Raw genomic sequence first — 13,074 nt, forward strand, 5'->3', positions numbered from 1 at the left:
TCATATTAATTTCTGCTTGTTTTGAATTTGCCTCTGTTATCTATTTCAATTTCTGTTTGTTTTGTGTTTCATTTATTTATTGATGCTGATTTATGGTAGTTGTATGCTTGGTCAATTATTTGATTCTATTTTTGTTCATTTTTGGTCTAATAGAGTACTTTACTTTTTTTGAAGAACATATATTGTGGAAAGTTTTTTAATTAATTAAAAAGAATAAAAATAAATTACAAAGCTATAGACCCCACAAAGGCTCTGTGGCCAGAGAGAGTGACAAAATAAACATTACATTAAAGAATATTTCTCATATAAAACAGAAAGACAAAAAAAAGAATAAAAAAAGGGGGAAGGTGGAAAACAACATCAACAAAACAACACCATACACAATTATATTGAAAAACAATCTAAGATACAATCTAAGAAACAATCTAAGAAACAGTTTAAGATACAGTAGCAAAAACAATAAATAAAGGAGACTAAACAAAGACAATATACAGTAATAAATAATAATAATAAATAATCATGACTAAATAACAACAACAACAAAAGTACCATGCCAATCCAAGTCGTTTCTGAGAGAAAAAGAAAGACGAGATTCCTTTTGTTGTTCATAATTAGTTAAATCAAATAAAATAAATAAAATTAAAGAGAAAGACAAAAAAAGGGGGGGGGGTGAAAAACAAAAAAAAACAGCCAAAAAAACAAAAAAGCGCCAAAAACAACGCCACAACATAGATGAGGATTCCTTATAGAGACTAAAAGGCTTAATAAAGAAATAAGTAACTATATTTGCTTACCACCTCACATCTTTTTTCAATACATCCTTTATTATTTGTGATTGAGTAAAAACTCTTGTGGTGATAACGGTTATTTCATCTTTCTGAAATCCCTCTTTATACAATTTCTTAAGTAGTTCTTGCACTTCAAATTTCATCGAGTTGCAGTCTTTTAAACAAACAAACTGAGGCTTTTCCCCAATAACTCGAGTTCCTGGATTGAAATTGATCACAGAATTCCTTGCCCCACGGTCCACAAGGGATGCATTGATCTGTGTTGCATAAAGTTGTTTTAAAAGGGAGTGTATATTTCCAGTATATCTGAGACTATCTGTAAGATGTACATAGTACGAAGAATCAAATATTTTGTTCCCATTTACTGTTAGACATGAAAGAGGCCGATAAAAATTTGCTAGTGGTAAAAAGTCTGAATACGAGGTACACCAGCAGAAATTGGACCGATCAATTGCCTTCAAAATTTCAAACATTCTGTTCTTTTTTAAATCCTTTCGATACTCTTCAAATACATGGTACAATAGATGCGTCGTCGCAAAAGACTTTGAATCTTGTTGTAAAGTCATATTCTTCCACTTGGAACAAATATTTTGTATCTATGTCCATAACATTGCTTCCACCAATGAATATTATTAGTTTTGGTATTTCATCTATTTTGTTTTCATTTTTTCTTTCAATTTGTATCTTAGTTGTTTTCCAAAATGTGTCTCTAATGAAGCGTAATGTATTTTCATTCTCATGGAAAACAATTATTAATTCGTTAATCTTTTTATTTTTTTCTCTGTTTAGCTGCCACAGCTCGAAAAACACGTTGACCATTTTCATTATTAAACAATACGTTTTTCCAGTTCCTGGTGGACCCACGATCTGCAAAAAGGTATGATTACATTCCACGATAGCTTTCTGTCTTGGGGTTAAAAAAACGCCTGCCATATCTACGTTTGTTTTCTCATCTTTCTTTTTCTTGTTTTTGTACTCTTCATCTAAAGCTTTCTTCATATTTTCTACTGTTATGTTTAGACAGCTAAGATGTGAGCCGTAGAACCTATAAAGGAGAAAATGAAGTTATAAAGAAAAAAACTACATCACTTCTGTTTCAAACTTGGATCCTGAAGCCTTTTAGAGAAGAAAACAGCCCTAGTCCAAACATGGATCTCACAAAGAACTAAAAAGAAAAAATTAAATAGGCCCATTTTTTGTGTGTGCTCTCTTATTTTTTAGGCTATGGAACAGAGCTGTCCTTCTCACCACGACAGTGGCGTAGGCTTAGGAGCAGATGAAGGTATTTCATCTATGCCGAGGACTGAAGGGTGAGTTTTCTTTTAGTTTTTAATTTTTATATTTTATTTCTTGCAACATGTGTCCCAAACCCCCTCCACGCTGGAGTATATCCAGGATTGTATTTAGGTATTTGGGTCCAAACAGAAATTGGTGCGTATTAGGCCTATAAAGAAGTACTCATTTTATCTAGTTTTACTTATTTCGGGATGTTAGTCTGACCCTCCCCCTCAAAGCGTTTTGGTCACTATAATGCCGCCTTGTTAATTTCCTGCGTATGCTTTAAGAGTCAAAGCTATACCTATTATGCTTAACCTTAACGAATACCAAGTTTGGTAAATTCCTAAAAATTTCCGTTTCTTTGTTTCTTCAATACCGAAAACTATCAACTTCCGCTGTCAAACAGATTATGGAGTCTTTTTTCAAATAAATTGCAAATTTTGCAACTGAAAACATTGTTGAACTTATAAATTAATAAACTAATTATTTTCTTTACAGCTATTTATTATTCATTAAAATAAACATCTGAATTTTTCATATATAAGCTTATAAGAAATTTTAGATAATTTCTTTCATATAATAAAGAAATTTCAAAAGATATGAAATTTCATATCATTTCATAATTTTCTTGTAAGAAAGAATGTGTCATTGTTAATGAAAGAAACCTTATAGTTCAGCCACTAAAGAAAAACCGAGAAAATTCAAAGTAACCCCTATATGTATCGTCTTTCTACTGAAATACAATTCCTTAGAATCAATAAATTTGTCATTCAGTCATAACAAAAAACAAAAGTTCATGTCAATGTAACACCGAGATCGTGATATCTTTGCAATTCTTGTGAGAGTGGAAAGGAATAAATCCCCCCTTCCAGAACAGAATAACAGAACTAAAAACACAAAGAAGTTGATTTATACTGTCATACATTTAAATTGTTTTGACTCTTATCCCGTGAAATCGCTATTCCGTGAAAGTTTTGATTGTCTTCTACAGAAGCTCGACCTTTTTTTCTAGACTACAGTAGATAATAGTAGTGAGTATTTCTGTCATAAATAGTTTCCTATCAGTTTGGTTTTTAGTTTCCTGTTAGTTTATTTCCTATTGAGTCATAAATAGTTTGGAATTGCACGTTTCAGGTAAATAGTGCCTTTAGTGCACATAGTGCCTTTTGATTTAGTATAATGTACCTCTCAACATTCTCCAAGGTTTTACCTTAATGCCCCCTCTTTGGAAACACCCACAATCAAATATTTCCCCTTTTCCTAATGAAAAATGTTTCAAGGAATTATCTTAAAAGAGCAAGGAGGGGAAGTTGGCTAGTTACCCTAGAATCTCTCTTCAACATCACAACACCATACCTTGAATTTTTCAAGTTAATACCCTCAGTCGTTCTTTAGATACTGCTGATATTCTCTTTTCACAACCAGCAAGCTCATAGAGTGTTTTGATTGTAATTGGCATCCCTTTCTCCATTTTCTTAAAGTTTCATCTTAATACCTTAAGCCTTTTTTGGGGACCAAGGATCAAACATGCCCTCTTTTCCAATAAAAATCCTTCCCAAGAGGTATAGAGAGGTCCCATTTGACCTTTGAACTATTTTGAACCAAGTGGCTGTATCAAAATTTTGATGTGATGTATCTGAGAAAAAAGGGTTGGTTTGCCCCTTAATCACTTTGGACTCTTAAAAAAGAAACTACAACTTTTGATTTCTAATTGAATGAGCCCCTTCCAGAGTTTATAAGACCACCCCCTTCATAAAAACCTTATGTTAACAATGGGCAACGTGCATTGGTTACAGCCCTTGTCCCGTGGGCTGTGGGGATTTGTCAATCCCTGAGTTATAGATATTTGACCTTTTGAATATTTTAACGAAATGGCAATCTCAAAATTTTGATTGAATGCATTTGGGGGAAAGAACGTGGGGGGGGATGGTTACCCTTTGATTACTTTCAAAACTTATACAGGCACGCGAACATTCAATTTCAAATTAAATGAGCCAGTGGCAAAGTTTATACGATTACCCCTTCCATAAAAACCTTATATGTTAACAATAGGCAACGAGCATAACTTAGACGACTGCCCCCGAGGGTGGGGGGAGGGGGGTATCAAACCAGGAATCATAATTATTCCACCTTCGGCATATTTTGAACAAACCGGATATCTCAAAATTTTGATCAGAAGCATATGGGGATAAAAAGGCGTGGGTGGGGGGGGGGTGGGGGATTGCCCTCCGATCACTTTTGAATCTCAAAAAGTGAACTAGAACTTTCAATTTCACATCAAAAGAACTTCCTCCGAATCTTTATACGACCCCCCCCCCCTTCCAAAATAACCATAAAAATTGTAATAATGGGCAACTTACATAACTTACAGCTCTTGGGCTGTTGAGGGTTTTGTCAACCCAAAAGGCATAGTTATTTGACTTTTTGACTATTTTGAACAAATTGGCTATATCAAAATTTTGATCTGATGCATTTGAGGAAAAGAGGACGGGGGGGGGACTAGTTGCCCTCTGATCACTTTCGATTCTTCAAATAGGCAGTAGAACTTTTGATTTCCAATCGAATGAGCCCTCTCCCCTCCGAAGTCTATACAACCACTCTTTCCTGGGAGAAAAATAAATAAATAATAATCAATGGCAATGCTATAGTCCAAAGATCATACAACAATGCCCCCGGGGTCGACACAACCCCCAAGAGCCCGGGGGCAAGTGTTGTAAGTTATGCCCTGGGAGTATACAAGGTTTTTATTTAAGACGGTTTGACAAAACATTTTGTGAATGTGATAAACCGGGATAGAGTTACAGGAAAAGATATAGAGGAAAATGAAAAAGTTTGTGACACTTGGAATGTAAAGGATGTAAAGGAATGATTTATATTGGGAGGAAAAACTAGTGACAGTACTAAAAAGATTTAAAAAATGATAAGACCCTAGGTGCTCATGGTGTGGTAAATAAGTTACTGAAATATGGTGGCTATGAGGTTAGAAATAAGTCATTGAAGATTATGAAAATGATTTTGAAAAAGGGGAAGTAGCCTATCTAGCGATTCTCGGATAACCTTAATTAAAACCCTGTATAAGAAAAGTGGGTACTGGTACATTATGTGGACACTGCTATATATTGTACAAGGAAACCAGTCACGAAAAACTCGTCAAACAGGCTATTCTCAAGAAACCGCTATAAATAAATGACTGTAAAACCGTGGTTTCTCAACGAGTTACAATATTTAAACGATTTTTTTTTGGGGTTTAAGGGGGAAAAAGGTCACTAGGTTAGGCTACGTATTTAATATATGGTATGCTTTACCCCCGCCCCTAATGTGCAAATATATAGCCCAAATTTGTTTATAAACTATTATATATTCATCCTATTTTATTTTATTTCATTAGCATTAACCAAACTTGACATCTTTAGCAGTGTCCACAAAATGCACCAGTACCAAAAAGTGATAAAAGTGAGTTTTTTAGTTATATAGGCATTAACCTGGTTTCTGTAGGTAGCAAATTACTTAGTGTGATGATAATTTTTTAGACTTAGAGACAATTCTTACTCCTTAACATGCAGAATAATTGTAGTTAATACATTTCGATTGCAGCTCTACTTTACTTTAACCCCAACCTCACCACCTCTCCTAATGTGCAAATATACAGCCAAAATTATAAATTTTTTGTGCATTTGCCATGTTCAATCAACTGTGACAAAATCAAAAACTGTAAATCAGATGGGAAATAAACAGTTTAGGCAATATATTTGCACATTAAGGGTAAATTAAAGTGAAGCAGCAGTCAAAATTTGTAAACTACAATTATTCTGCATATTATGAAGTAAGAAATGGGTACTTATTCGGAATCCAGAAAACACGCGAGAAGAACCGCATCGAAATCTCAAAGACACTTAATGAAAAACAGGTTTTCGCTGCATAGTGAGGCAATGCTCACTCCGTGACAAAGATTTAAACATTAGTTTTCTTGGGGTTGAAGGGGCAAAAAAAGGGGCACTTATGCATTATATGCTACACAGCGCTATAGACTGTAAAAGCAGACCAGACATGGAGACCCGTGAAACGGGTATTAGCTGGTTAAAATATTTTAACGAATATTTTTTGGGGTTTATTAGGGGGGAACAGGTACATAGGTTAGGTTAAGTTAAGTATTTAATAAATGCTATGATACACCCCCCCCCCCTAATGTGCAAAGATATAGCCCAAATTTGTTTCTAAACTATTATATATTCATCCTATTTTATTTTATTCCATTAGCATTAACCAAACTTGACTTCTTTCGTGAGTACCATATAATGCATAAGTACCAAAAAAGGTACCTCGGTTAGTTTACGTATTTATTATATTCTCTGCTTTACCAACACCCCCCCCCCCTAATTTGAAAAAATATATCCAAAAATTTTTAAAAAACTATTATATTTTCATACTATTTTGTTTTATTTCACTATCATTAACGAAACTTCACTTCTCGCATGTTTTCTGGATTCTAAATAAGTACCAAGAAATGCTTTCTTAAAATGTTTCGGTACTAGTGTAAAATCTGGATACACACGCGAGAAGTATATATTTGCACATTAGGGGGGTGGAGGTAAGGCATAGCATATATTAAACATGTAACCTCTGTGGCGTTAAGCAAAATGGTCGTCCACTTTTATGTCCACTTTTAAGTCCACTTTTTATGATTTTACAGGAGAGCGAAATAAAAATGAAAAGGCACAATGAAAAAGTCTCTCAGAAATCAAATTTTTAGAAAGCTTTAACTTTAAAGGCTAATACCTTGTTAACTCTTCTATCAGAATTCACTAGAAATTTTGAAATTGCTAACTACTTACTACTTGGAAGACAAGGGACTTATGCCCTTTGCTATACCCTTTTGAAACAATTTATAAGTCGGCCAGAATTAAAGATAAGCCGATTTTCAGTTGACCAATACATAGATCTCTTCGAGGCCTTATAAACCCTATGCTTAATTTCTTTTCGGAAAAAAAGTGGACTTACGCCCAATTTCCTTAATGCGACAGACCTAACCTAATCTAGCTACCTTTTAGTCCCCCCTAAAACGCAAAAAAACTAAAGTTTAAATCTTTGTCACGGAGTGAGCAACATCTCACAAATCTGTTAATCAAAAGCAGCTTTGAGATTTCGATGCGGTCTTTCTTTCATGTGTACCCAGATTCTACACAAGTACCAAAGGTTCCTTACCAATAGCAATTCTAGACTTATACAGAAAATAAAACTATAAAACCTTCTTTTTGTCCTAGCATGTCACCTTCCGATCCGATGAGCCACTATTCTAAAAGTTTAAGTGGTAGGCTACTTGTGTATTATAGCAACCCCACTCAAGAAGTTTGGTCTGATCTGTCAGCGTAAAAACCGGTTTGTCTGTCTGCATTCGGAGACAATTTAGCTTAGGCACAGTGAGATAAAATACTATATAGTTATATCGGTACTTTAGTCTTATAGCCACCACACTCAAGAAGTGAAGTTAGGTTAATCCTAATGAAATAATGAAATATACCTAAGTATGATGTAAGTAAAATATTTTTGTAACAAGATTATGGAAACTACAACAGAGAATTATGGAAATAAGGCCCCCCAGAACACATTATATGAAATGGTGGTTCTTCCTTGTTAGCTAGTACACACTCAAGAATTGAAGTTAGGTTAATAATAATGAGATATACCAAAATATGATAAAAATATAATACTTCAGTAACAAAATTATGGAAACTACAACAGAGAATTATGGAAAATGGCCCCCCAGACCGCATTATATTAAATACGTAACCTAAACTAACCTAACCTAAGAAAAATACGGTACTCTTGCATTATATGGGCCTTTCAAAAAAGTCAAGTTTGGTTAATGCTAATGATATAAAATAAAATAGGATGAATACATAATAGTTTAGAAACAAATTATGGCTATATATTTGCACATTAGGGGGGTTTGGGGTAAAGCATAGCATATATTACATACGTAGCATAAACTAACCTAGGTACCTTCCCCCCCCCCCTAAACCCCAAAAAACAACAGTTAAAATATCGCATACGCAATAAAAAACACGCTATCATTGCCTACTCTATAGCGGTTAACCCGTCATAAATGGGTTTTTCGCGACTGGTTTCCTTGTAAAGGCCCATATAATGCAAAAGTACCAAAAATACCAACTAAATATTACTAACTTACAGTCAGAAACCGGTTCTGTAAGACCAAGAACTTAAGCCTGGTGGCTTTAAGACACAAGTAACGTTATATCTTAATTAAATATTTGGTACGGTTCTATTAGCTATTAAATAAAAAAAACAAGTTTTTTAAACTGAAAGTAAGGAGCGACATTAAAACTTAAAATGAACAGAAATTATTCCGTATATGAAAGGGGTTGTCCCCTCCTCAACGCTTCGCTCTTTACGCTAAAGTTTTTTATTGTTTTAAAAAATAAAGTCGTGAGACAGAGTCAAACTTTAGCGTAAAGTGCGAGGCGTTGAGGAGGGCACAGCCCCTTTCATATACGGAATAATTTCTGTTCGTTTTAAGTTTTAATGTCGCTCCTTACTCTCAGTTTAAAAAACTTGTTTTTTTTATTTAAAATCTGATCGTTTTTTAGTTGATGCAGCTTTTGTTTTGGCTCGCCGTCATTGAATAAGTAAACAAAATTTGCATAAAAATTTTACTTTTCTTTTGCAAAATGGGTGTCTCTAAATTTGTTTCTGACGTAATTTACAAATTAACTTACGTAACGAACTTCTGTATTCGTATATTTTTCGTCTGGCAAAAATACAAAGTTGCAGATTTTTGCAGATATGAGCTTGAAACCTATGTTGTAGGGTTTTCTGATACGCTGAATCTGACGGTGTGATTTTTATTAAAATTCTTTCACTTTTAGGGGACGTTTCCCCCCTCTTTAGAAAATCAGGTAAATTTTCTCAGGCTTGTCGCCTTTGATGAGTAATACTAAACTTAATAAAATTCATATATTTAGAATCAGCATTATAAGCCCATTCTTTTGATACATTTATTGACATCAAAGTTCCTTTTTTAAAAGTTTCGATTAATATTGAGCCGTATCGCTTGTTTTTTTTTATTGTTTTTTTTTATTACGTATATGTTATTACGTATATGATGGGGTTATACCCTTATTCAATACCACGCTTTTTGCGTTAAAAGTTAACACATATTTTAATTCACAAACCCCTGAATCACAAAGGCCGTTTGTTTAATTATAATATATTGCTCTTTTGAAAGCACTAAAAAAAACTGTAGCGTAAAGAGCGAGGTATTGAATTGGGGGAGGGCCCCCTCATATACGTAATAATTTCTGTTCATTTTAATTTCTAATGCTGCTTCTTACTTTCAGTTGAAAAAACTTGTGTTTTTAATTTAATTTCTGATCTTTTTTTAAATAATGCTTGGAAATACGGCGCCCCCTTCATAGAAATTTCCCTTACCCCAAAGAAACATCCTCACGGGAAAGATTCTCCCGAGTAACCCCCTCCTCCAGCCCCCCCCCCACCCCAAAAAAATTCTTCCTGAAAATTTGTGTGTACGTCCCCATAACCAATACAAGATGTAAGCAATGGGCAAAGTTCAAAACTTGCAGCTCTTCCCCTGGGACCTCTGGTGGATTAAGTCATTGTAAAAGACATATTTAATAGATTTTCGACTATGCTGAACAAAATGGCTATCTCAAAATTTTAATTGGGTGACTGTTAGAAAAAAATGAGCGTGGGAGGGGGCCTAGTTGCCCTCCATTTTTTTGGTCAATTAAAAATGGCAATAGAACTTTTAATTTCCGTTCCAATGAGTCCTCTTACGATATTCTAGGACCACTGGGTCAATAAGATTACCCCTGGGGAAAAAAAAAAATAAACACGCACCCGTGATCTTTCTTCTGGCAAAAAATGCAAAATTCCCCATTTTTGTAGATAGGAGCTTGAAACCTCTACAGTAGGGTTCTCTGATACGCTGAATATAATGGTGTGAATTTCATTAAGGTTCTATAGCTTTTAGGGGGTCTTTCCCGCTTTTTTCGAAAATCAGCCAAATTTTCTCAGGCGCGTAACTTTTGATGGGTAAGATTAAACTTGATGAAACGTATATATTTGAAATCAGAATTAAAATTTGATTCTTTTGATGTATCTATTTGTATAAAAATTCCGTTTTTTAGAGTTTCGGTTACCATTGGGCCGGGTCGCTCCTTACTTACAGTTCGTTACCACGATCTGTTTGATAAGACACGCAAGATACATGATAAAATAAACCAGTCAAACTGTTTCTTTCAACGGAGAATTGGATTGCAAACAGTGGTTTCTCACTTTGTTTACAAGATTTAAACTTTAGTTTTTTGGGGTTTAGGGGGGGGGAGGAACCTAGTTTTGGTTACGTATTTAATATCTGCCACACTTTACCCCCCCCCCCTATTGTGCAAATATATAGCCGAAATTTGTTTCTAAACTATCATATTTTCATCATACTTTGTTTTACTTCATTAGCATTAACCAAACTTCACTTCTCGCGTGTCTTGTAGCTAATAGAACAGTACCTAATATTTAACATGTGGTGTTGATATTTTGGTTAGGCTAGGTATATTTAATATAACGCGGTCTAGGCGGCCTGCTTTCCATAATTCTTTGTAGTTTCCATTTTATGTTACTAAAGTATCATACCTTAAAAGTACGGTATTAAAGTATTATTGGTACTGGTCAAGAAAGCGGTAAACACGCGATAAGTGAAGTTTCGTTAATGCTAATAAAACAAAACAAAATAGGATGAAAATATAACAGTATAGAAACAAATTTGGGTTCAATCCCATTTTATGGGCCTCTCTAAAAAGTCAAGTTTGGTTGATGCTAATGAAATAAAATAAAATAGGATAAATATATAATAGTTCAGAAACAAATTTGGGCTATATATTTGCAAATTAGGGGGTGGGGGGGGGGGGGTAAAGCATTGCATATATTAAATACGTAACCTAACCTAGGTACCTGCTTCCCCATCTAAACTCTAAAAAAAACAGTTTAATATCGTATACGCAATGAAAATCTTGCTATCATTGCCTGCTCTATCAAACCGTTCGTGGTAACTAACTGTAAGTAATGAGCGACCCGGCTCAATAGAACAGATACTCTAAAAACCGGAATTTTGATACCCATAGATACATCAAAAGAATCAAATTTTTATGCTGATTTCAAATATAAAAATTTCATTAAGTTTAGTTTTACCCATCAAAAGTTACGTGCCTGAGAAAATTTGTCTTATTTTCAAAAAAAGGGGGAAACACCCCCAAAAAGTCAGAGAACTTTAATGGAAATCACACCTTCGGATTTACCGTATCAGAAAATCCTCCTGCGGAAGTTTCAAGCTCCTATCTGCAAAGATGTGGAATTTTGTATTTTTGCCAGAAGAAGGTCAGTGATGCGTGTTTATTTGTTTGTTTGTTTTCTTTTTTTCCCAGGGGTACCTCTATAGATCAATTTATCCTAGAATATCACGAAAGGATTTATCCAACTGGACATTGAAAGCCCGAATGGCCTGTTTTAGTGACCAAAAAAATTGGAGGGATACTTGGCCCCCTCCCACGCTCATTTGTTATCCCGAAGTCACCCAATCAAAATTTTGAGCTATCTTATTAGTCCAGCGTAGTCGAAAATCTAATAAATATGTCTTTGAGAATGACTTAATCCCACGCAGTTCCCGGGGGAAGGGCTGGAAGTTATGAACTTTACCCATTGTTTACATATAGTATTGGTTAATGGGAAGTATAAAGACGTTTCAGGAGGGATTTTTCTGATGGGGGGTGTCGGAAGAGGGGGTTACGGGAAGGATCCGACCTTGGAGGATGGGTCCTTGAGGAAAGGGACATTTCTATGAAGAGGGCGCCGGATTTTCCTTCATTATTTAAAAAACGATTAGAAATTAAATAAAAAAAACTAGTTTTTTCAACTTAAAGTAAGGAGCAACATTAAAACTAAAAAAAAACACAGAAATTATTGCGTATATGAGGGGGTTTGCCCCCGCGGCAATACCTCGCCCTTTTCGCTAAAGTTTTTTTTAGTTCTTTCAAAAGAGCTATCTATTCTAATTAACCGGCCTTTGTGATTCAGGGGTTTGTGATTCAAGCAAAATTCGAACTTTAGCGTAAAGAGCAAGGCATCGACTAGGGGGCAAACTCCCTAATATACGTAATAAAACATACGAATATAGAAGTTCGTTACGTAAGTTAATTCGTAAGTTACGTCAGAAAAAAATTTTGAGAAAGCCATTTAGCCAAAAAAGTAAAATTAATATGCTAGTTTCGTTTTAATTATTCATGTACGGTGAGCCAAAATCAAAGCTGCATTATTTCAAATAACAATAGTTTAAATATTGTAAACCCAATGCCGCACCACGCTTTGCGATCCAATTCTCTATTGACTGAAACCTGTTTGACTAGTTTTCTTTAGCGTCATATTGCGTGGTTACCGCTTTCTTAACCAATACCGTATTATTTTCATCATATTTATGTATATTTCATTAGGATTAATCTAATATAATTTCTTGAGTGGGGTCGCTATAATACATAAGTACGCTTTAAGCAAGTTAAACATTACTAACCATGCTAATAGTGTCCTCAGTGTGTATTCCCTCTTTTCATCAACCTTTTTAGAACTCAGTTCCTCAATCGTTTGCAAATAATCCTCTTGGAATAATATATTCTCAGGCATCCAATCTGTTTCTGTCGGTATTTGGCTTCGCCTTGTATTTGGAAATAAGTTGAAGTAGAGAACAAAATCAGAATTATATTTGCAGTCATGGCAAGTCAAAAAATCCTTAATATTCTGAACAACACGCTCTTCCTGCACTTTATAGTCACATAGTTTTTTCTGTAATTTTTCGTAATCCTCTTCGGTTGGATTGTCAACCAATTTAAACGATTTCACATCTAAGATAATTACTGACGATTTTGATATGAGTAAAAAATCTCCCAGCTCTTCATTTATTTTAGTTTTTAGGCTGTAAAACATGTACATG

General features: G+C 34.6%; 1 protein-coding gene across 1 annotated transcript in view; it reads right to left on the reverse strand.

The window, feature by feature from the left end:
• Positions 1-1,156: 1,156 nt before the first annotated feature.
• Positions 1,157-13,074, reverse strand: part of LOC148955774 (kelch-like protein 5) — a 101,154-nt gene continuing 89,236 nt past the window's right edge. Inside the window, 1 exon segment of the mRNA XM_089107907.1 lies at positions 1,157-1,655. Coding sequence (XP_088964033.1) covers positions 1,293-1,655 — 363 coding nt within the window. The 3' untranslated portion in view covers positions 1,157-1,292.

The sequence above is a fragment of the Artemia sp. Qi Xiang Cuo genome, chromosome 2 (genome assembly GCF_049724085.1).
Source record: "Artemia sp. Qi Xiang Cuo chromosome 2, ASM4972408v1, whole genome shotgun sequence".
Lineage (NCBI taxonomy): Eukaryota > Metazoa > Arthropoda > Branchiopoda > Anostraca > Artemiidae > Artemia > Artemia sp. Qi Xiang Cuo.